The sequence below is a fragment of the Bos indicus genome, chromosome X, assembly GCF_029378745.1.
Source record: "Bos indicus isolate NIAB-ARS_2022 breed Sahiwal x Tharparkar chromosome X, NIAB-ARS_B.indTharparkar_mat_pri_1.0, whole genome shotgun sequence".
NCBI lineage: Eukaryota > Metazoa > Chordata > Mammalia > Artiodactyla > Bovidae > Bos > Bos indicus.
This window is the reverse complement of record NC_091789.1, coordinates 62,726,803-62,751,648: the sequence shown is the minus strand read 5'-3', so window position 1 is coordinate 62,751,648 and position 24,846 is coordinate 62,726,803. Positions and strand designations below refer to the sequence as shown.

The 24,846-nt window shown below is 46.6% G+C and overlaps 1 protein-coding gene across 20 annotated transcripts in view; it reads right to left on the bottom strand.

Annotated features, from left to right (window-relative positions):
- The window catches only part of TMEM164 (transmembrane protein 164), a 194,699-nt gene that overhangs the window by 31,182 nt on the left and 138,671 nt on the right, over nucleotides 1–24,846 (bottom strand). For 13 of the 20 annotated variants that reach the window (XM_070783933.1, XM_070783936.1, XM_070783921.1 and 10 more), the window contains one exon: nucleotides 18,462–18,540. The exons of the other annotated variants lie outside the window; for them this stretch is intronic. In XM_070783933.1, coding sequence (XP_070640034.1) covers nucleotides 18,462–18,540 — 79 coding nt within the window. The remainder of the gene's footprint in view (nucleotides 1–18,461; nucleotides 18,541–24,846) is intronic. 20 annotated transcript variants of the gene reach the window in all.

Sequence of the window (24,846 nt, the reverse complement as noted above, 5' to 3'; positions counted from 1 at the left end):
CCACTTGAATGATCCCTGCCCTACATCTCTGATGGCACGGCAACTCTCATTATGCCTGTACTCATCTTGAAAAATCCCCAGCCTGGCTTAGGTCAGTCCCAACCTGCTCTTCTTCCTTGCCAGTTCAATGTGGCTGGAGAAAAAACAGTGCTGGCTGTTCTCACTTGAGTTTCGTGATCACACACACCTGAAGTGCATCTTCCGTGTTGCCAAGCAATTATACTACACTCCCCCAGCCCATTCACTCCCTCAGGTCACAATTTAATATTGTCTCCTCGCTTCAATACTTGTATCCCATCCTCACTCTCAGATGAGGACCCCGATTCCTACTTCACTGAGAAAAAAGAAATCAGGCAAAAATTCCCATAAGCACTCATGATCACATCTAAGCACATATCCACGTCAGTACCCAATGTGCTCTGCCTTCACCCTGTTCCCATGGATGAACTGCCCAGGATCCTGCCCAAGGCAGGCCTTCCCTTTTGTATCCCAATGCCATCCACTCTTGCCTCCTCACTATTTCCCCCAAAACTCTTTCCTCTTTCTCTTCTATCGAGTTCCTCCTCTCTACTGGATTATTCCCATTAGCATATAAACCAAACACACGTAACTAACGGCTCCCATTCTAAAACAAACCCACACACACGTGACCTCACTTCGCCCCTGCACATTCCATTCCTCTGCTCATCTTTACAGCAAAACTCCTTGAGAGAATTCTCCACACCTGCCCTGTCTGATATGGTAGCCACTGCCATGCATGGCTAGTCAACATTTGAGATTGGGCTAGTCTGAACTGAGTTGTGCTATTAGTGTAAACAACACTACCAGATTTCAAAGGATGTAAAATATCCCAGTAATGATTTTACAGATTATTCAGGAAGGATAATATTTTAGATATAGTGGGTTAAATATCAGTTACATTATTAAAATTAATTTCACCCATTTCTTTTACCTTTCTTTAGTGTGACTACAAGGAAATTTGATATCACTTATGTTGCTACCAAGCTTTTACTGGACAGCACTTGTCTATACTGCCATGTCTCCAATTCCTCTCTTGCAGGTCTCTCTCAACCTGAGGTAATCAGACTTCCGCATCTACCTCCCCATTCCCACCCACCCCACCTCCACTGCACCAAAACAGGTCCTGTCCAGGTCACAAATAACCTTGCCATTGCTAAATGCAATGGCCAATTCTCAGGCCTCATCTTAGGCACCCTCTGTGTCTTGCAACATTCTTCACTTGGCTTCTGGGATGCTGCTGTCTTAGCTCCCCCCACTCCTGCCTTACAGCCCGCTTCCTCTCGATCTCTGTCACTGCTTCCTCCTCAGCTCCTTGACCTCTAAATGATGGAGAGAACCAGGCTGCAGAACTCAAGAGCTTTTCTATTCTCTACAGACTTTCATTCCCTGGGTTATGTCAACCAATCGCATGGCTTTAATACCTGCTGATGACTCCAACGTTTTCATCTCAGTCTGGACCGCTGCCTTGAACTCCAGGCTCACACAGCTCACAGTCTGCTCACTATCTGCACTTGGATATCTAAGTGGGCGTCTTTCTCTTAAACCCAGCTTTTGATTTTGGCTTCTATGGTAGATCATTACAGCACTGGTTTCCAGTATCCACACCCTTATGAATTCCTTTCCCACACTGATTTGGCCATATGGCCCATCTGGCTAAGCCAGGCAACTTGCTTTGATCAATGGGACTTCAAAAAGATGGGATCAGGGGCTTGATAAGTTCTCATGCACTGGGGCTTGCCCTCTTGGAATGCTGCCTGAGACCCCCATGTCATGAAATGCCTCGTCAATAGAGAGGCCCAGCCATTCCAACTGTACCAGTTGAGTCCAGGCAGGACCAGTAAGTAGAAAAAAAAATGTTTTAGCTCAGGCAGCTATAGCAAAATACCATAAACTGGGTAGCTTAAACATTAGAAATTTCTTTCTCACAGTTCTGGAGGCTGCAGGTCTAGGATCAAGGCCCCAGTAGACTTGTTTGGTGAGAACCCACTTCTCTGTTCACAGACAGACAACTTTTGGCTGTGTTCTCACATGGCAGAAGGAGCTAGGGAACTCTATGGCTTCTTCTCATCACAGCACTAATCACAATTGTGAAAGCCCCACCCCTATGACCTCATCCAACCCTAATTATGTTCCAAAGACTCCCCCCTCCAAAATACCATCACACTGAGGGGTTAGGACTTCAACATATGAATTTCAGGGTTGGACATACATATTAAGTCCATGACAAAGAATTACTCAGTTAACTTACACAACGGTGAAAAATAATAAGTCATTGTTTTAAGCTACTAAGTGTGGGGCATACTATACAACACTAGGTCACTGAAGAGCACTCCCACCTCTCCAAAAAAGCAATAAACAAGCACAAACCCCCTTCTCCTAGCCTTCCTTATCTTCATAAATGGCAATCTATTTAAGCTACTCAAGTCAAAAACCTTAGAGTTATCTGTGAGTCCTCTCTCTCACATCCCACATCTGATCCATCAGCAAATCCTGCTGGCTCTACCTTCTGTATGTATCCGGAATCCATTGAGTTTTCTCCACCTCTACTGTTAGTGCTCAAGTCACTGGCATCTCCTTCCTCTTTTATTACAAACATTACTTACAGATCTCCCCACTTCTACTCTGTGCCCTTACAGGATAGTAAAATTTCAGCATAGCAACTAGGTGATCCCTTGAAATATGAACTCAGATCATGTCAGTCCTCTGCTCAAAATCCTCCAATGGCCTCCCATTTCCCTAAGAAGAAAATGGCAACTTCTTAATGGTCTATGAGACCCTAGACAGGATTTGTCCCTCACCTATATCAACTCTCTGACCTCCTCTCCTATTACTTTCCCCTTCCTTCATATGGCTCTAGACACACTGACCAACTTGCTATTGCTAGAATACTCTAGAAAGACTCCTGTCTCTGGGTCTTTACACTCATTATTACTTTCTCTGCTTTGTATACTCTTCCAGATATCCAGAAACCTGCAAGCCTTTGCTCAAATGTCATATTCTCAGCATGGCCGTCCTTCACGCTCCCCACCCACTCAGCAGCACTGTGCCCCTTACTTGCTTGAACTCTGCCTCTATACACTTATAACATCATCTGACTTGCTATATATTTTACTTATTGCTATTTATTTCTTTACTGTCTCCTCCCACAAAAGAATGTAAGCTCTGTGAAAGCAAGAATATGTATTCTTTTACTCACTGCTTTATCCCCACAAGTGCCTAACACCAAGTAGGGGGTTCAACTCCTATTTGCTGAATGAGGCAAGTGGCCCAGTATCTTCAAGAACTTTATATTGTTGAGTCTCAATGGACTATCAAGTGGAGACAGAGGCATAAATAGGAGATGAGGGCCAGTTCTTTAAGAAGTCTTTTTGCAACACTGGAGAAGGGAATGGCAACCCACTCCAGTATTCTTGCCTGGAAAATCCCATGGACAGAAGAGCCTGGCAGGATACAGTCCATGGGGTCTCAAAGAGTTGGACATGACTGAGCAGCTTCCACTTTGCAACATTAGATATACTGAATTTTACAAATCACCTTGAGATCCAGTTAAAAGGTGGGCTCTGAGGCAGTCTGGGGTAGGGGCTGGAGACTCTGCATTTCTAACTGGCTCCCAGGTGCTGCTGGTCCTCAGACTATATTTTACATGGTAATGGACAGGGCTCCTCATCTGGCTGCTGATTGAAATAGGGTGAGATAAGAGGCAGGGAGACCAGTATTGAAGCTGTTGTAATAGACCAAGTCAAGGATGATCAGATCTGAACTCAATAAAACAGGAGGTGTGTTATGTACTAAGTTGCTTCAGTTGTGTCCAACTCTTTGCAATGCTATGGACTGTAGCCCGCCAGGCTCCTCTGTCCATGGATTTCCTAGGCAAGAATACTGGAGTGGGTTGCCATTTCCTTCTCCAGAGGATCTTCCTGACCCAGGGATTGAATCGCCTCTCCTGTATTGGCAGGTGGGCCCTTTACCACTAGCGCCACCTGGGAAGCCCAAACTAGGAGCAGTAGGAATGAATATGGGAAATGATCAGATCCAATTGATTGGATTGGATGGGATGACGGTGGTAAAAGGCCAACGATCAGATTTCTGGTGTGGGTGGTGGTACCACTCAGTGGGATGGGGAACATCGGAGAAGATGTAGATTTGGCGATAGGGGATAAAATGACAAGTCTAGTTCCCAACAACAATGCCACGCCACCTTTGCTGCCCTCTAAATGAGAAACCTTCATTTCTTTGCTTTTTTTTTTTGGCCACACCGCATGTGGGATCTTAGTTCCCCAATCAGGGATGGAAGCCATGGTCTCTGCATTGGAAGCATGGAGTCTTAACCACTGGACCCCCAGGGAAGTCCCAGAACCTTCACTTTTAGCTTCTGCCATAGTTACCCAGAAGACAGATGATCATGGATGTGTGATTTCCCATCCTTGGCCATTGAGTACAGGCCCAAGTCAGGACTCCCACCATCTGGGCACCAGATCAAATGAACTGTACCCTCTAGACTGCTTAATATAGGGGGAGGTGGAGACTGTCCCTAGTTGGGGGTCCATGTGGAAGGTCAACTTGGTTGACCTTTTTATCCTGAGGGGTTGGAGAGCCCACTCTGGCTAGGCCTCCCCCTCAACTGCCCAGTGGGCCACTTAGCCTACGGTGAAGGCACATAAAGACCCACCTTCACCCATGAGGATCAGAAAACCAGCCCTCTGCCAGAAGCAGAGTGAGAACCCTGAGCTGACAAAGACTTCATGGGGGACCTGACCTAGAAGACAAGCACTGGAGTCCAGAGACCCAGGTCCCAGCTTCTGTTCTTCCCCAGTTGCTGTGTGGATCAAAACCCCTCTAAGCCTCAGAGCCCTGCTGGGGGAAATCAAATTTCAGGCTCTCCGTACCTTACAGGAGCATGTAGGGATAGAAAAGCTAAAGGAGCACAGAGGTACTTTAGGGGAAAAGTACTATTTAAACACAAGCCCCACTATGCCTCACACACGTTCTACAGTTAGTACTGGCTGGGTCTCTGGTGAGCTTTCAGCAAGGGGAAGCCAGCTCTTGGATCATTTGATGCAATGAGGCTACACCTTCCATCTGTATCAGAATCCCCTGGAGGGCTTGTTAAAAGGCATCTTTGCTGGGTCCCACCCAGGACTTTCTGATTCAGTAGGTCTGAGATGGGGCCTAGAATCCAGAATCTGCATTCGCATTTCTAATACATTCTCTAATTAGGCTGCTAGTCCCAGGACCACAATGCAAGAGACATGGGCTTCCCCACTGTCTCAGCAGTAAAGAATCCACCTGCAAGTCTGGAGCTGCAGGAGACATGGGTTCGATCCCTGGATCGGGAAGATCCCCTGGAAGAAGGCATGGCAACACAGAATACTCCAGTATTTTTGCCTGGGAAATCCCAAGGACAGAGGAGACTGGCAGGCTGCAGTCCATGGGGTCGCAAAGAATAGGACACGACTGAGTGCCTGAACAAGAAGAAGAAGCACATCAGGTGATTCTGATGCTAAGTCTTCCAACCACTCTGCCTTAGGAGGAATTCTGGAGCTGGAAGACGTACCAAGAGGTCTAGGGAAAACTACCAGTGTGGGGGGCCATGGTCTGGCCAGATGTGAGGAGCAGTGTCTCCTGGAAGCTGATAAAATTAAGGCAGTAAATACTTGACTTAATCCACTCCTACCACAAAGCACTCCTGAGCCCCAAATACTTCCTTTTCAGCAGGGAAAGTCTCACAGTCTTCAGAAACTCACCTACCCACCCTCCTCCACAGGGCTCAACCCAGGGCCAATTTCTCAAATTCCCCGCTCTTCCCTCACCCAAAACCCCCCTCAGGAGACTTCAGAATCCACCCGAATCCCTTAGCCCCTTCCCTGCCTCTCACCCCATCAGCCAAGTGGAACTGAGAAGCCAGTGAAAGAGAAATTTCCCAGCATCCTAAAGCTAGACAGACAAGCAGGGTAGTGAGCTAACCTGGGGTAAGGAAGAAACAAAGGGCACCACCTGGAACTGAGGGTGGTGTGAAAACCTGGGGACATAACAGGCCAAAGCGCTCTTGCTTTAACTGTCCTAGAAGCTAGCACGAGGCTGTATTACAACCCTCACCTTGCAAAAGATAAGTGTAAAGCTCGGATCAAACAACATGGGAGTTCTCACATCCCAGTTTCCTGCGTGTGTGTGCTCAGTCACATCCAACTATTTGAGCCCCATGGACTGTAATCCGCCAGGCTCCTCTGTCTGTGGGATTCGCCAGGCAAGAATACTGGAGTGGGTTGCCAGGCCTTCCTCCTCCAGGGAATTTTCCCAACCTATGGATCAAAACCACATCTCTTATATCTGCTGCATTGACAGGTGGGTTCTTTAGCACTAGCACCACCTGGGAAGCCCTTGGGAAGTCTGAGATGTCCCCAAAGGACATAGGATTCCCTTGGACTTCAAAATAACCTTGTCACTTTGCTTCAAGCCTGAGAGTCCACTGTTCCAAGTCTGAAACCAGAGCGCCCTCTAGTGAAACATACAGGGGTTTCCAAAGAGCCTGAAGGCAGGGCTTGCTAGCTTTCCTGTGCCTGGCTGGGTACATGAAGACACTGACGAATCCCTTCTCAGAACAGTGGTTTACACGCATAAAATAAAAGGCAGAAGGTTACCAAAGAAGTCAATGACATTTAGAGACGATTATCAACATATTTAAACAGATTTGTAACACAGTACTTATGTATCTTTACTAATGTGTTTAATAATAAAAGCTAGCAGCTACTATAATTTCAAAGTAGTGATGAGCATAAACAGCATTCCGAGCTGTCTGCCACAACTGTAACATGATAGGAAGCCATCTGCGATTGCTAGTGACAACAAAGCCACAGGTAGGACTCATCCCTACATTCATGTGCTGCGTTTCTGCTGGAGGTTTGTGAAAACAAAGGTGTGATTATTTTTCTCATCCAAGTTAATGGATCACTTAATTCCTACTTGTGGATCCCAGGTTAAGAAACCGTGCTTAGATGAAAACTGCCACAGTGAACCAACCAAAGAACCCCCACAAGGATGGAGAAGAGGGAGTTCCCAGAGCGGGGAGTTGTGCCACCAGCCCCACAGGTCCTCAAGCTGGCTGTCATCCAAGCCATCCCCCTGGAAAGCCAGGGAAACCCAAGATGGTGGCCCCACCAGCATCAACTCCCTCTGAACCTGCCACCTGTGCACAGAATGGCCCCTCCACCTCTCCACCCCAAGGAGAGCAGGCTCTTAGGATCCAGAGCAAGAAGCTCTCCATGAGGTGTCAGCACCAAAGCTGCAAGTTCTCTTGCCCAGCCCTGCTGACACTGAGGTGCTAGGTGCCTGCTCAGCTGACATTAAAACAGCCCATTTATATTGTTCCTTGGATGACCCTTCTCTCAACCCAGATGGTCTGCTCCTGCACTCGAGCTGCAGAGTCCTCCTGGAGAAGATTGGGTGACCGGACAGACTAGTACTGGAAGAACACAAGGAAATGTTTCAGGGGGAACCCCCTCAGTGCTGGCCACCAACCAGAAGGCTGAAGAAGAGCTACACTGTCCAACGTAGCAGTAGCTGTTTCCACTGCAATTCAAGTTTGTTAAATGTAGAAATTCCCCAGTCCTAGCTCTTCAGCTGCACTATCCATACTTCATCTGCTCAGGAGACACCTGGAGCTGGTGGCTGCCATGATGAACAGAGTGGATATAGAATATCTCTGTTATCACAGCATATTCCACTGGAAAGCATTGGAACAATCTAGTCTAATCTCCTCCTCCCATTTCCCGCAGCACTTACTCCTACTGTCATTACCCTTCTCAGTCTGCCATCAAGCCCTTTCATCCTCAGCAGCTGTCATCGCCTTGTAAGTCATCCATTTCCCTTTCTCTCGGTGCCTTCCATGCACCCTCTCACAACCAGCCTTCATCTTGGCACCTGAAGGTGCCCAGCCTTAGGCAGAGAGGAAGGGGAGGAGGGGAAAGCGGGGCAGAAGGGCCCTTCCCGTGGCTCTGCAAGGCCCTTCAGCCCTCCTTCCTTAGCACTCTTAACCACCTCCTTCCCATCCCTTCTCCAGTGGCCTTACTTCCCTGGAATCCTCTGAAACAATGAGGCACTCTGGGGTCACCAGTCCTTTCATGACAATTTCTCCTGCCTTAGCTACCAGGAAAACCAGCCACTCATCCTGTTGCTCTGACGATTCCTGCCATCTCCTTACATCCTTCTTCCTGTTTATTTGCAGGCTGATGTCACCAAGGCCTTTTTCTAAGTCCTGATTCTTCCACCTACACAGTCAGCCTGAATCATCTCATCTACTCCCATGTTTACATCTACCACTTTGATACTAAAGATATCGAAGTCCGCCTCCAGCCCAGACTCCCCTGAAGAGCTCCAGAATATTCCACCCAACTGCCTCCTAGACATCTTAGTCTGATGAGCCTAGAAGTACCTTAAACTCAAGTGAACTCATCTTCCTCCTTAGAATATGCTCCTTCTGAGTTCACTCTCCATGAGGGGCACTCAATCCCCCAATCCCACCATGGCTAACCAGACCAATATCCTGAGGCCTCAGAAGACTTCATCCTCTCCCTGGCTCCTATAGCATCTTATTTATAATAAACACTATTAATTTAGCGATCATTAATTTAAATTCAAATAAAACATATTATCTTCACCTCCTGAAATGATGAAAAGACAAGACTGCCACCTAGTGGCTAAACACAGATTAAACAATTAGATACAGAATTATTAAAAGTATAAGGAACTTTCAGGAAAATGTGCCTTAGGTCGCCTAGGAAAGTCAGACATAGATCCAGAGAGGAGGTAGCTCCTTTGAGCTAATTTGTAGGGGAGGACACAGACTTTGCCAGGCCAAAGTAGAGAAGCTGGTGGGTATATGCAGCGGGGGGTTGGGGGAGGGGAGGGGGGGGCAGCAAGAGTGGAAGCAGGTGGGGCTTTGAAAGTAAGGTAATAGGAGCTGAAGTCTAAGTGATGGGAAATGAGGTCAGAGAGACATGCAAGTGTCAGATTGTGAACAGTCTCGAATGCCCATAAGGGAGGAGTTTGGTCTTTATCCTGCATGAGAATTTGAAGCAGTGGAGACAATTCTAATCAGATTTGCTTTCTTTAGAAAGGTATTCTGGAGACTGGACAGTAGGCAGACTGGGTGGGAGGTAGGGGTGATCAGGGAGGGGGGGGCAGGGAGACGAGACAAGAAACAAAGTACTAGTCCCAGCAATGGAGGCTGAGACCCTGCGCTAGGACAGGGGGGGACAGAGAGGAACGTCCACTGTGCAAGCATTTTGAGAATTTGGATCCTCAGAACTTCTGAACTGATTGGTACTGGGGGTGAGGCAGAGGAGGGGATCCAGGAAGCTGGCAGGAATTTGGGCTTCGGCACTAAGATAAGAAGTGGAGGAGGAGCATGGAACTGAGGAGGCTGACCAAAGATACCTCCTCAGGCCTGCAGTCAGAGCTACAGACATGGAATGCCAGGATCGCCAAGGCAGGCAGGGCAAAGGAGCCCAAGGAGAAACAGCCAGAGGAGGAGGATAACCAGGAGACAGGTGAGGCATGGGATTCAAAGGAGAAGCAGACGTCTAAAAGGAGGGGTGTCGGCAAAGGTAAGTCCACTGACAGACACTCTGCATGGGCAAGGCTGTGGCTTCAGAAGTCAGCAAGGCACAACCTGACCCCAAGAATCCACAGTATACTTGGAAGGTAAGATTTGAATTAACAAGAGGCAATGAAGTGGTTAAAAATAATAACAGCAGCAGTAATAATACCAGAAAAATAGAATATACCACTTACCATGTATCAGGACCTTTACATACGTGAGCTCACTGACCCCTCACAACACACCTACCAATCACCATTCTACAAATGGAAAAACGTGCAGACGGGTGAAGGCACTAGCCCGAGGGCCAAAACCAGGATTTGAACCCAGTCTGTCCAAACCTGGCAACTACCTATAGTGGTTTCAAATGCCAGTTTAAGCTCTAGTGCAGGGGTGCTAGCCTCTGTAGTGCCACAAATTCATTGGGCACTTTGGGGCTCTGGCTCAAAATAAAGCTGCTAAATATAAAAAATAAAAAGATACAGGGTCATGAAAGAAAACAAAACAGTATCAAAATACAGTTATTAAAATACTTTTTAAAACTTTTAAAATGTTGAGGTAATGATGAAGTGCAAATCATTTTGCAAGATATCTGAGCAGCTGAAACAAGCAGAAAGTATCCGATTTATATTAATGACAACATGCCAAGGAGTGCAAATGCAACCCAAGGACTGTGGGTTGCTGTGATTCAGAACTGAAGGAAATACTACATTTCAGCTGGAGTTAATGCAAATGAAGATGTGATTCTCCCCCAACCCCCACCCCCCGTATCCAGTATCATGGACCCCATAAGTCTAGTGAACGTGTACAGATTCAATCAGCTCAACATTGCCCTATGAAACTCTTACCGAATGCTTAGTCCATGGAAAGTGCCCAATAAATGTTAGCTTGTCAGGTGTCTAACAGAATATGGCCAATGTGCAGTGTGTGGATATAGTCTTTCATTCAGTCCGGAAATATGAAGAACAAGAGAATAATTCCTGTCCTTGGGGTGATGGGCATGTAAACAGACACTTAAACCAAACCACTAACTTAGCAAAAGAAAAGAAGGGTATTTTTTTAATGACCTTGGAGTAAGGAAGGGCTTTCTAGTCATGGCTCAAAATTCAGAAGCCATGAAATAATAGATACGTTACACAGAAATATAAACATCCTACATGGCAAAAATAAAGCATGAGCAAAGCCACCCTGGTGGCTCAGATGGAGAAGAATCTGCCTGCAATGCAAGAGATCTGGGCTCAATCCCTGGGTTGGGAAGATCCCCTAGAAGAGGACATGGAAACCCACTCCAATATTCTTGTCTGGAGAACCCCCATGAACAGAGGAGCCTGGTGGGCTACAGACCACGGGGTCACAAAGAGTCAGAAATGACTGAGCAACTAATACTTTCACTTTAAAGTTATAAAACAGATGACAAAAGTGGGGGAAATATCTGCAGGTGTATTACAAAAGACTAAAGAGCTCCCAGGATTCAATTTTGTATTTAAAAAAAAAAAATCAACAAGAGAAGAATGAGCACATGAGAGGAACACATAATTCAAGGACGAGGAAATCGAATGCCAATTTAAACATGTATAAAGAGGCTCAGCCTGACTCAAAGTAAGAGAAATTCAAATTAAAAGTGGATCAATATACCATTAGTTTTACCCATCAGATGGGAAAAAAAAGTGGAAAGTTTGGAAATATACTCCTTTGGTGAGGCTGTGTGGAAACAGACACTCTTCCACATTGCTAAGAAACATTTAAATTGATAGAACTTTGGGGGGTTTGGAATTATCCATCAAATTTACAAACACATATACTCTCTAATTCAGCAGTTCCACTTAGGGGGATTTATCCTTTAGATACCCTTGCATACTTGGAAAATGGTATTATAGATTCAAGGTCATTTGGCACATTGCTATTTATATTAGCAAGAGGCTGGAAACAAACTGAATGTCTACCAAGAGAAGAAGGAATAAATAAATTAAGAGCATTGTAGTCTTGTGTCTAAAAGCTATGCAAGTTGAGTTTAAATCCTGGGTCAGCTACTTACTATCTGAATACCAGTTTCCTCATCTACAAAACAGAGGTAACAGTAACACCTACCTGAAGGACTGTGGTGGGGATTCAATGGGTTAATGTTATGTGAGGAGCTGGAAACAATGTCTGGCGCCTGTCACAGAGGGGCTTTGGAAAGGCGGATTGAAAAGGGTCAGGTAACCTTTTATTTCTTTTATTAAGGAAGAGCTGATTTACAGTATCGTACAAGTTTTAGGTGTACAACGTGTGTGTGCTTAGTCACGTCTGACTCTGTGCGACCCTGTGGACTGTAGCCCGCCAGGCTCCTCTATCCATGGGATTCTCCAGGCAATACCGGAGTGAGTTGCCACATGCTCTTGTAAAAACATGCCCCTTTCCTTCAGAGTACAGAGGTCAATTCTAACTAAACATTCATTTGTGTGATTATTCAATTCACACCTGACTCCTCCCACAACATTATGAATTCTATGAGGGGAGGGGTGGGATGGTGTCTGATTTTCACTCATGAGGGCATCCCAATGGCCAGCATAGAGCCTGGTTAGAAAGAAGGCACATATAAATATGCTGCTATGGTTTGAATGTCTGTGTCACCGAAAATTCATGTGGTAAAATTCCAACCCCCCAACATGAAGGTATTGGGGGCTGGGACCTTTGGGAGGTGCTTAAGCCATGAGGGTGGAGCCTGGGAAGTCTGAGATAAAGTCACCAGCATGGTCACCTTCTTGTGAGGCGCCTCTTCCTGGCTCATAGCCGGCCCCTTCTTTTATAAAAGACACACTAAAAGGATCCCTCGTCCCATCCACCACATGAGGCTACAAAAAGAAGGGGCCAGCTGTGAACCAGGAAGAGGGGCCTCACAAGAAGGTGAGCACATTGGTGACTTTATCTCAGACTTCCCAGCCTCCAGAACTGTGAGCAATAAGTTTCTGTTTGTAAGCTACCCAGTCAGTAGTATTTGCTGTGGCAGTCCAAATGGATGAAGGCATATGTGTTAGATGCACGGATGAAACCGATGCAGGGGTAGAGATGATTCCCAGGTTCTAGCTGGAGTGACTGAGTGGCGCCATCTGTCAAAAACCACAGGGAGAGAAGCCGGGCCGATGGGAAGATGAGTGCACGCGGGTAGGCTAAGCTGTGATGTGCCTGACACATTCAGGAAGAGATGCTGGAGTGAACTACGTGAAAAGCAATCTCCTAAGACTAAGGGCTGCCAAGGTCGTCCAAGGGCGACCTCATGGCCATCACAGCACGGGCTGGTAGCTAAATGTGTAAGCATGTGAGACCGCAACAGGACTAGCAGAGCAAGAGGTGAGCCCAGAACAGAACTCTAGGGAAATCAACATCTCAGGACAGAGAACTCCTGCAAGAGACTTGGGAAGGCATGGATGGTGAGATGGGGATGGAGTGGGGGGTGGATACTGGAAGCCCTGAGAGTGGAATATTCCAAAAGGGAGTGGTCAACAACGTCCAGTGTAGCAAAGAGTGCAGGCAGGATAAAGCCTGAGAGACGGTCACCACATTTGGTCACACAGTTGTTGGAAATCTTTAGAAGAGCTGTTTCCATAAAGAGGTGGGCAGTGAGGTAGACGTCTGATGGTGATGTTCTGATGAATGAAAATGAGAGGAAGGCTCATCAGATGTGAACAAGTGTCACTCAAAGTTATATCCTATTCATGACATGATTTCAAGTGGTAAATAGACAAACATTTCTTTAACTTAAAAGTGATATATTTAAAGTGTATTAAAATAGGACTTCCCTGGTGGTCCAGTGGTTAAGAATCCACCTGCCAATGCAGGGGACATGGTGTCAATCCCTGGTCTGGAAAGATGCCACCTGCCGTGGAGCAACTAAGCCCATGTGCTGCAACTACTGAGCCTGCAGTCAAGAGTCCATGAGCTGCAAGTACTGAGTTCACGAGCTGCAAGTACTGAGTCCATGAGTTGCAAGTACTGAGTCCATGAGCCGCAAGTACTGAGTCCATGAGCTGCAAGTACTGAAGCCCCTGCACCCTAGAGCATGTGTTCCACAACAAGAGAAGCCACCTCAATTCGAAGCCTGCACACTGCAACTAGCGAAAGCCCAGGCACAGCAAGTGAAGACTCGCCACAGCCAAAAATAAATAAATAAAATTTTAAAAGGTGTATTAAAATAGATAATCAGTGTACTGAATCCAGGATTTCACAGAGTATCAAGCTTCTCTTAAAAACAAATATATCTTAGGAAAAAAATTAATAGATTTAATATTACATACATAATAATACAGGCGAATACATAGATAAGGCAAAAAATATTATGTCCTAAGAACCGAAATTTAGGAAATATTGTTTGGACTACTTTATGATGTGAGGGGAGGATAAAAGATATAGTTGTGTGGAGTTAAAGTTTTTTAGACTAGGGGAGACTTTAGTATACTGAAAAGCCAGTAGTGAAGCACTGAAAATCCAGGCACTGATAAACACGTGACCAATTGAGGGATAGAGGTTCCAGAGGAGGTGGAAGGGATGCAAAGGAACGACAACAGGGTGTGACTGGCCATGGCCACGAGCAGGAGGAACACCACTCCCTCCAAGATCAGAGGGAGGAACGTAAGGATGGGTGTGGGTAGAGTGGAGAGAAGTGGTTGAGGGAATTCCCACCCGAAAATCTCTTATTTCCCCAGTCATTTGTTGGGGGAATATCTACCGAGAGTGGAAAGGACTGGAAGTTTGGGGAGGGAGGCAAAGCTTTGTCACAAGATTTCTGAGGTCAGTGTGTAGAGACATAGAGTGAGTGATGGTGCTGACAGCACAATTATAATAGAGATCGTGGAATTTCACTGACCCAAATCTCAAAGAGTTGAGAAGGTTTCTCACGAGACTAACAGTAGGCACTGGGATTGGACACTAATCTGAGTGCAAAGGACAAGGGAGTGAGACATGCTCAGGAACTGGGAAAGGGAAAGTTCCAGTAACTTGTCATGGTGGTACAGCTGATTTGGAGAAAAGGGGAGGTTGGAAGAAGCACAGATTTGGGTCAAATAAAAGGACATAAACGCTTATGATCTCGGAAGAGTTTTAGGGGAAAGCAAGGTCCTGAAGGGGGCACAGAAGTCACTACAATTAACAAGCTCACACACTTGAGAAGCTGGGGGTGGGATGAGCAGTCCTCACCAGAAGGTTCTCAGGATGCTGGCTAGAGCGGTATTGAAAATAGTGAGAGAGCCATGGGCCAAAGGTAGCTAGGAATGCAGGGGAAGTGACCAAGAGGTTCAAATGGTGGTGGTAATCAAAGAAAGAGGTAAAGAGGATGGGAAAGAAAAAGGCACCCACACATAAGGCAGAGACTAAATAATGGTCTGGAAGAGACAGTGGAGAGATGGGTGGCATATGGGGCTGAACAGAGACAACAGCCTCAGTTAGAGGGTTTCAAGCAAGAGATGGGAGGACTTTGTGTTTTGTGAAGAGCTGAGGGTGGGGTTATAAAACATGTAGTTCCGCATTTCAGAGCTGACAGGAAAGGAAACAGAAACAAAGAGTGTGGCTGGAGAAGGAGGAAGAAAAGAGCAGTGTGGACAGGAGAGGTCATGTTTACTACAAAGGTGCCTAATGGCTGTAGCAATGAGGAGAGAGAGATTCCCATTAAGCAGGACCTTGCCTTTCAGGGACACAGGGCTCCTTGGCATGGCGGGTACTGGAGAGGAGAGCTAGTCTCGCCTTGGGTAAAAACTTCTGAACCACTTATTTCTAGAAAATTACAAGACTTCTATTAGGGAAGAGAAGACCCAAACTCTCAGCTTTTTGATTTCCAGGACATCCTCTTCCCCATGTCCACTCCAGTTCCATGGCCCCTCTGCAAGGCCTACATCAGGCTCGTCCTAAGGTGAACAGGAAATCCAGATGTTTGCCCCAAATGCTCATGATTTCCCCCAAGTGAACAGCAGATGGCAGCAAAGAGCCAGAAAGGAAGCCGAGAGCACACAAGAACCCAGAAATGGTAAAGCAGGGAAGGTAGAAAGGCTTCAGAAATCCTATGACACTCTCAGTTGTGTGTGTCCTCTCAAACAGGCACTCCTTGTGGAAGGACTGGGCCTGTCTGGTTCGTCTGTGATTCCCTGGCACAAATCCTCTGCACACAGTAGGTATTGAACAAGCACGGGCATATGTCAGAGTTACTGCAGGTTCGGTTCAAGACCACTGCCATAAGGCAAGTTATATGGATTCTTTGGTTTCTCAGCACATATCAAGGTTACGTTCATACTATACTGAAGAACTAAAGAGCCTCTTGTTCAAAGTGAAAGAAGAGAGTGAAAAAGTTGGCTTAAAACTTAACATTCAGAAAACTAAGATCATGGCATCTGGTCCCATCACTTCATGGCAAATAGATGAGGAAACAATGGAAACAGTGACAGACTTTATTTTGGGGGGCTCCAAAATCACTGCAGATGGTGACGGCAACCATAAAATTAAAAGATGCTTGCTTCTTGGAAGAAAAGCTATGACCAACCTAGACAGCATATTAAAAAGCAGAGGCATTACTTTGCCAAGAAAGGTCCATCTAGTCAAAGCTATGGTTTTTCCAGTAGTCATGTATGGATATGACAGTTGGACTATAAAGAAAGCTGAGCACTGAAAAATTGATGCTTTTGAACTGTGGTGTTGGAGAAGACTCTTGAGAGTCCCTTGGACTGCAAGGAGATCCAACCAGTTCATCCTAAAGGAAATCAGTCCTGAATATTCATTTGAAGGACTGATGCTGAAGCTGAAACTTCAATATTTTGGCCACCTGATGCGAAGAACTGACTCACTGGAAAAGACCCTGATGCTGGGAAGGATTGAAGGTGGGAGGAGAAGGGGACGACAGAGGATGAGATGGGTAGATGGCATCACCGACTCAGTGGACATGAATTTGAGTGAACTCCAGGAGTTGGTGATGGCCAGGGAGGTCTGGCGTGCAAAGAATCGGACATGACTGAGCAACTGAACTGATACTGCAGTCTATTAAGTGTGCAATAGCATTATGGCTTAAAAAAACCAATAAACTATTTTCTAACAAAGATATATACATTGCTGTTATGTTTTACACAAAACATGCCCAGCACAGCATCCTGCACACAGAAAACACTCAATGAAAAGTAGGCATTGATGGTTATACTGTGGTTGTTATTACTGTTACTATTATTACAGCCTCTTTTCAAGGCCAGGCACCAGAGGAGAAGGGAAAGACTCAGGGACAGTGTGTGAACGCACAAATTGGATCTAACAGAGTGTGTGTGTATAAATTTGAATCCCTTTCTTAGCTTGTCTCCCCCAAACAGTGCAGCTATAGATTCAATGGAAGGCTGCAGTGGAGTCAGCCACTTCTAGAAAGTGTAGCTTCCCAGATGGGATTTTTTGAAGAGGTGGGGGAGATCAAGGCTGCTATCAGACCACTCTGACTCAGCCAACCAACAGACTTTTATAATGCCTCAGAATACAAATAGGTTTAACTAATATCTGTGCATATCAGGTCAGAACTTGCATCCCACACCTCAGGAACCATGAGTGGTGGGGGTCTGGAGGCCTGGGACAGCTTCCTGTCTGGCTCCCTTCAGAATGACTGTACCTCTGAGACTTACATATTATTAGGAAGCTCTTTCCTGAGAAATGGCATAGGTCACCTGGATATGGAAAGTCAGACTTCTCTTAAAGCTCAGTCAGGAAAAAGGGTGTGTTTAGAGCAAATTAAAAAGAAGTGCTCTTTGACAATGTGAACCCCCATGTGGCAGCACAGGTAAAAACAGCCTCAAAGAATACAGCTAGAAGACTCCTAATTGACAGAAAGCAGGGAGTCTTGACTCCATGGAGAGCAACAGTTTCCATCCTCCTACATGACCCCCAGTTGATGGGTACTTAAGGCTCCCTCGTGCTGGGAGTTCTTAAAAATTTGCTAGAATTCCTGAGTTAGAGGAAGCACAACTTCCCAACCATCTCCCAGAAGGCTTTAGAGTCCATGTGGCTTTATGGAATTTTTCAGAAATGAAACCCCTGCTGCCCTGGGTGAGGTTAGTCTCCCAGCAAAGTCCCAGGAACCAAGATAGGGAGGCTGGTGGCTCAGACTAGAAGAGGTTGACTTCCAGGTATGGGGCCTTTCGGGAAGGTCAGAACATTAAGGAGGGGGTGGGGTCTCACAACTAGTGTAGAATGAGTGAACTCCCCTTTCCTTTAGTCTAACCCAACAGAAGGAGGGGATCATTTAAGGGTGGTTGTGAGGTCACAAACAGATCAGCCTCTTGACCAGGTCGGTGGTCTCTCCCTTTGATCAAATGAAGGTTTCCATGGTCTATTTTACATGAAGGTCGCTGGCTGCTCCTTCACCAGCCTTTTCCCTTAATCCCATAATCCCAAGTTCCTGGACATCTTGCCCCTTTCAGTATCTTTTCTGCTTCAAAGAGGATGGATATAATGAGCAAAAGCACAAGGTCCCTCTACCCTCTGCTGCATGCTGAGGCAGGGAGAAGGCAAGAGCAGAAGTGAGTGACAGAGCATGGGCAAACTCTGTCCATGCAAGCCCAAGGCCACCACGGACAAACAGCCTGAGGCCTCGGCCCTGGGACAGGCTGTCAGTGGTCCTGAGCTCACGCACACAAAGGATGAGAAACCACCAGGCTCTTTGCAGGCCTCATCTGTGCCCATTTTCCCACTGTCTGGTCTCTGGCATGAAACATGCTGCAGAGACTCAGTCAGGGAGCACCTCAGGTTTCTGATAAGACACCCAACAGGTTGTGACCCCCCTCCCTACCCCACCAAACAGAAGAAGAGAAGGTAGGTGTGGAGCTGGCACAGGGATGGGGTTTGCTGGCCTTACCTCCTTTCCAAAGCAGGTAGATGGGCACCACGTAGAGCATAACATGCTGAATGTAGTAAATCTCCAATTCAAAGGGGAGCTGTAAGGACAGGAGGGAGAGGTGTTTCAGAGCAGGAAGCACTCATTCTAAGAGATTCTCGGGTTGAATGCCTGCCCTCCTCTCAAGGACCCACAGCTTAGCAATCCCACACACTTCAACCAGTTCAACTCCCTTCACAATTAGAGAAGAAACAATGAAATGACTATACCTATGACCTAGGCTGGTCTTCCAAAGTTCATTTTGTGGAGACAGTACTTGGAAAATGCTCCACTCAGACAGGGTGGTTAAAAATTTAAGAAAGGTTAAATACAATCTATTTCCTCCTCCCTTGGAAATTCACCATGTAGGTTAGTGGTAGATTAAGGACCTGCAAGTAAGAAGACTGCTTAACATTGTTTGGCATTTCCTAAACTTGTTTAGCCAGTGCATTTGTTTAAAAAAAAAAAAAGCCTTAGTGTTCTGCAGAATATACTTGAAGAAACACAGCCTTACATCACTTCCTGCTCCTACTGAATAGCTGGTGAACTACTTAAAAGTTTATGTCTCATTGGACAAGAAGAACATACAAGATAGGATTTATTATTCCCTGTTTCCAGATTTAAAGGTACTGATTGCCAAGTCTGGTTAAGTCTCGATCCAAGAATAAAGAGTTTCTCCACTGGATACTTGGGGTCAGTCCAGGGTTAGCCCTAATTTTGGGCAAAGACTAAGCAGCTGGGCCAATTCTGGCATGTCTTGCCAAAAAAGTGTTATCCCCACCCTCCATCCAACCAACACGCTCATTCATTCACTCTTGCTTCCCATTTCGCTCAAAATGGAAGCTCTAAATTACCGAAGTGGAGTGTGTTTTCAACCTGGCACGGGGACCGTGCTTCAGTGCTTGGCAGCGGATGGAGAGTGGAAACAGCTGGGCAGCTAACTCAATTCCGGGAAAAGAACTGCAGCCGCTGGCGAGAGGCCTGGCCTCCAGGGCTTACACAGCCCTACACACACAGACACACACAGATACACACACCCCCCACCAAGGGGAAGCCCAAGGAAACAAGGACACCCAATGCAATGATCAGCTGCCTCCCTACGAGCGAGCACAGAACCAAGCCTGTGAGCTCATGAGAGGACCCAGTTCTGGGCTCCCCATGCCCAGGAAGCCAAGGCCTTGTACCAAGGAGTGAAACCAAAAGATGGCAGAGCTCCCAGATTGGGAGCTGGGAGGACTGTGGACCCTGGCTCTGGCTCCTGAAAATAAAACCCACGCAGAAGGAAAATTTCCCACTGACCCAGATGATTATTTTGTACTCAAGGAAATGTAAAATCCCAGAAAAAGAAACAAGGTTCCCAGTGGGTCTGCAGAATAGGGTCGTGGGGTTTCACAGTGAGTGAGCACCACCAGCAGGAGCTAACTCTGGACGCCTAAGAGTCCACGGGGGACCCTCAGAGCAATGTTGTCTGGGATCAACCTACTATTAATAAACTAACTGACTTGATTGCAGTCCCACAGAGAGCAGGCAAAAGTTTTGGGAAGGCTCGACTCTCTGGCTGTTAAGCTGAACCTTCAGGTGTCTAAGTGACTAGAGCTCTTCCTGAAATGGGGTCTGGGACCGCAGGATGCTTGCCCACTGCAGGGAGCGGAAAACCGGGCAGAGGGCCGGCAACTCCTGGTCCCAGCCAGGTCTCCAGGCAGCACCCCTGCTTAACTCCCAGACTCAAGCGTCATTTACCCACCTGGACTCACGGGGCCCCCTGACTTCCCCTCCCTCACACCCCTTCTGGAAAGCAGACTCCCCACCTGCACGTCCAGGGAGGCAGGTCAGCGCTGTGGCCGCAAGCACAGACTCTGGAGTCCGTCAAAGCCCTGTTCTCGATTTGATTCTGCCGCTTAATAGCTCCATGGCCTTGGGCAAGTCAGTTAACCTCTCTACCCCACTTCTGGCACTGGTAAAATTGAAATGAGAGTGTTTTAAAAATAAATTTTTGAACAATTTTACTAGAACAAACATTTGTAGAGTCCCTATTGTGTGCCAGGAACCATTAAGCAATTTGTTCACTATCAGTTCACCTATTAATTCACCTGTGCTGCTCCCATTAACTCCATTTTAGAGATGAGAAGCTGAGGCACAGAGAAGTTAAGAGAACTTACCCAAAGCACACGACTACTTGGTGACGCAGCCCAGATTCAAAGCCAGGCAGGCTGGCTCTAAGTTTCCAGTCTTAGCTTGTAGACTCTGCTACCCCACACCCTGCTCCTTCCCTCCCACAAAAACGCTAACGCCTGGGACATACTCAGCGCAAGGGAGATGCGCAGGGGCAACGGGGGTGCGCAGTGGAGATGCGCAGTGGAAAGGAGACCCTGGTAACAAGTGGAGAGGTAACAGAAGCACATTAGGAACAGCAGGATCAGCAATTGCCCTTCACCTGGGGACAAGGCCCAGTCCCTTCCTGTTCACAGGATCCCCACACTCATGGCCTGCTCTGCCCCATGTGGCAACAGGCTCCACATCACACAGTGGCCAAGCTTGGCCTCCAAAACAGACCTCCCAGCTCCCACTGGAGCTCTGGAGACATGTCAGTCACAGATCTCAGCTGGGCTGCCCAGGAGACTGCCCCCATCAACAGTGTCTTTCCTGCCTGCTTCTCCTCCTATTCCAAGAGTTCTCTACCTCAGAAGGCCACAGAGAGTGTTCAACTAGGCGTGGGCACCACTGACAGCCAAGGCCAGGGAGAGGAACGGAAGGGGATGAAAGAGAAGGAGAGCAACATAAGAAAACCATTAAGTGGCAAGAAGAAGAGAGCTGAAGGCAAGCAGGAAGTTAGCTACCAGTGGTCCTTTAATAACAAAGAATATTTAGAAAGTACTTGCGTGCCATGCCCTGTGTTAAATGCTTAAAATGTGTTATCTCACTTAATTATTGTAAGGTTCCTGTGAAGCAGGGACTATGGTCATCCCCATCAGACAGATAAGGAAACTAAGGCACAGAAAGGTTAAATAACATCCAAAGAAGAAGAGGCAGGGCAGCAATGGGGATAAAGGACATACAGCAATTGAGCAGAAAAAAGGCAGCTTGCTTTACAGAGCACCAAACCTGAGCCCAGGAACTTTGTCATGGAGTCTCCCCTTTCTGTTTTCCCCATTTGATAAACATTATCTCTAAAATGTCATACTTCCCCCAGAAGTTCTATTCGGCTAATTCATCTCTGCCCTCTAGAATGGACATCTGGAGCTCCACTCTAATGTACATATCAGCTATATATGTCCTTTTCAGCTGGGGGATTCCCAGGGCTTTAGACAAAATGTCCTATTATTGCAGTTGAAAGCCAAAGGCAATAAAAACTTTTTCAGCTACATAGGTTGTAAGGTCCTTCTCATGTCCAAGTCAACACCTTTTTTTTTTTCTTTTTTTCTTTTTTTAAGAATTAAAAGAGCAGACAGGTAAAGTTCTCCAGGCTTCTGGAGTCAAATTGCCTGAAACATGAAGTGCATGGGCTCCATCCATGGAGAGATCTGGGGCCTCCTTCCTCCAGACCTTCCACCCTGACAGCCACACACCCACACTCTGCTGTGGAGATGACCCAACCCCGTGTGCCCTACAGCCCGTCCCAGTGTGCCCTATGTCCCAGGTTCCTTTTGCCACCATAAGAAGCCCAATACTCCCAGGTCACCAGCCAATGCATGAACTCTAATCCCCACATGGCTTTCCACAAATTCCCAAATCCAAGACCACCTTCCACTGCTCCCCAGTGCTTGAAATCCCTCCCCTCTATCCTCTGGAACCCACTAACGATCATTTGCAAAGCCCCTCGATCTTCAAACTCTTTTCTGAGCAGTCAGTTCCTTCACCTTCTTACTGTGACAAAATCCTGGCCCCTTCTCTGAGGACATGGCTATCTCTACAGCCCCCTCAAGTTTGCTTTCCCTCCCATGTCGCCTTGTAACCTTGGGCCAAGAAGACTCCTGTCTGCTCCCAGAACATTCTCTCTACCTTCTTCCTAACCACTCCCTGGGTCTGAACCTCATGTTATCAGACTCTCCCACCCTCTACTGTTCTTGTTGTACTCACCCTATGGACCCTTCCTTCTTGCTGCTTTCCAATCTGCCTTTGTCAAAATTTCTGTGTTTTCAATATTTAGCAAATACCAGTCTGTAATGCTTTGACCTCCATTCCCCTTGAGTTTTCACCTCCGTCTCACCTCAGCCCTTTACTCCCATGGTCACACCCGCCACTACCAACGCCTGCAGCCCTTCCGTAAACTCCGTCACGCACTCCCCTCTGCAGCCACCACCACTCTACCCAACTCACTCCACGCCCCTCACATCCTCCAGCTTCACTGGGACCTACGTCTGTGGACCCTACCACTGTTCTATTGGCCCTCACAAGCTCATGTCCTCACCTCTTTACTTGCCCATCACTCCCTTCCGTATGTTCTAAACCCTTTTCCCTACTTGCCTTGAAGAACCATATTCCTGGTTAAACTGAACTCTCTGCCTTCACGTTCCTCTGCTATGCAAGTAAGCATGGTTGGAGAAAAATGTAAAACTATGCTGTTAACTCTTAAAATTCATAACTGCAAATTTTGAGTGGACCCTTAAAGCAACCTTATAATCCAACTACATTCCCAAGTCCATGCACTCTCATCTCTCCTGGATGATTCCTACCCTTATTTTCACAACTTCTGCATTCATCAAACCTTTCCCCATCCTCCCTCTCAGCTAGTGGCATGGCTCTCTGTTTCACTGGGGAAAAGGGAGCAGCTGGAAGAGAACATCAACAAGCTCCCAGCTTCACATCACCCTCCTCCCTATACCATCCCATCACTGCCTCCTCTGCCACTGCTCTGCAGGAACCAGCCATGCTACCGGCTAAGGCTAGTCCCGGGTTCCCACACTAGATTCTTTCCCCTCTCGCCTACTCAAGGACACACCAGCAATTGTCCCATTTTCACTAGATCATTCCCATCGGAAAACAAACAAGCTACAGAATCTTTCAACTAAAGACAAAAACTTAATCCCATTGCCTCCTCCAGCTGTCACCCCCATATCTTTGCTTCCCTCAATAGCAAAACTCCTCAAATGGCTTGTGTCTCCTCACTGCCATCATTTCCCCTCCTCTGAATTATCCTTCCATCCACTCCAATCACATTTTCACACCCACCACTCCCCCGAAATTGCTTTGATTGAGGTTACCAATGACCTCTATGTTCCTAATTCCTCTACATACTGAAGGAGCCCAGAACCACATCCTTGGCTCTTTTTTTCTCCCTACTCTCCACTGGATAACATTATCCAGGTTCCTGGCTCTAAACACTTATCTATATACTGATGACTCCCAAATGAGTATTTCCAGCCTAGAGTCATGCTGTTAAGACTGAAATTCTAGGACTTCCCTGGTAGTCCAGAGGCTAAGACTCCATGTTCCCAATGCAGAGGGCCTGGGTTCAATCCCTGCCCAGGGAACTAGATCCCACATGCCACAACTAAAGACCCTACATGCCACAACTAAGATCTGGCACAGCCAAAATAAAAATATGTTTTTAAAAAAGACTGAAATTCTAGCTCCATCATTTAGTTGCTATGCACCTTTGGGCCAATCACAATCTTGTAAAACAGGAATGACAATAGTACCTACCTCATCAAGTTGGGATAAAATTTGGTGAAATAATGCATGGAGAGCTCCCAGTCCAGTGCTAGAATATGATATATATATCATACACACACACACACACACACACACACACACACACATACACTCAATAAATGCTAGCTGTTGTTATCACCCTCCTCTTCAACATCAATGCAGCCAGTGAGTAGTGAAACCAGGGTCTCAACTCTGGCTCACAAGACTAATGCCAGGTCTCTCTGGGTCAAAAGTTGGAGCTCATTTCATCCCATTATTCCACCCTGGCAAGAGCCTCCAGCAAGAGATGGTGACCAACCTGGGCCAGCCCACAGCCCTAAGCCACAAATCACTATTTCATCAGATGACTGCTAGGATAACTTTAGCTTGCCACCTCAATCCATTTTTGGGCCCACCTTTAAGTGACTTTCTCCTGGAGACTTCTTTATTTCTCAAAGAAATTTCAACATTGCTCTCCTCTTCTCACCCATGACAGTCCCATTCTTACACTCAGTGAACCAATTGAAAAACAAAAAACAAAACAAAAAAAACAACCATTTACTGAGACACTCCCAGGTGGCAGGTAATGTGCCCAGTTCTGGGTATGCAGCCATGATGAAGACATAGTCCCTGTCCTACAAGAGTTCACAGTCTAGTTGAGAAAGCTCATAGACAAAGAGATAAGGTCAGCACAGCAGAATAGCATGGAGGGAACTGTAGATCAAGCATTGGATTT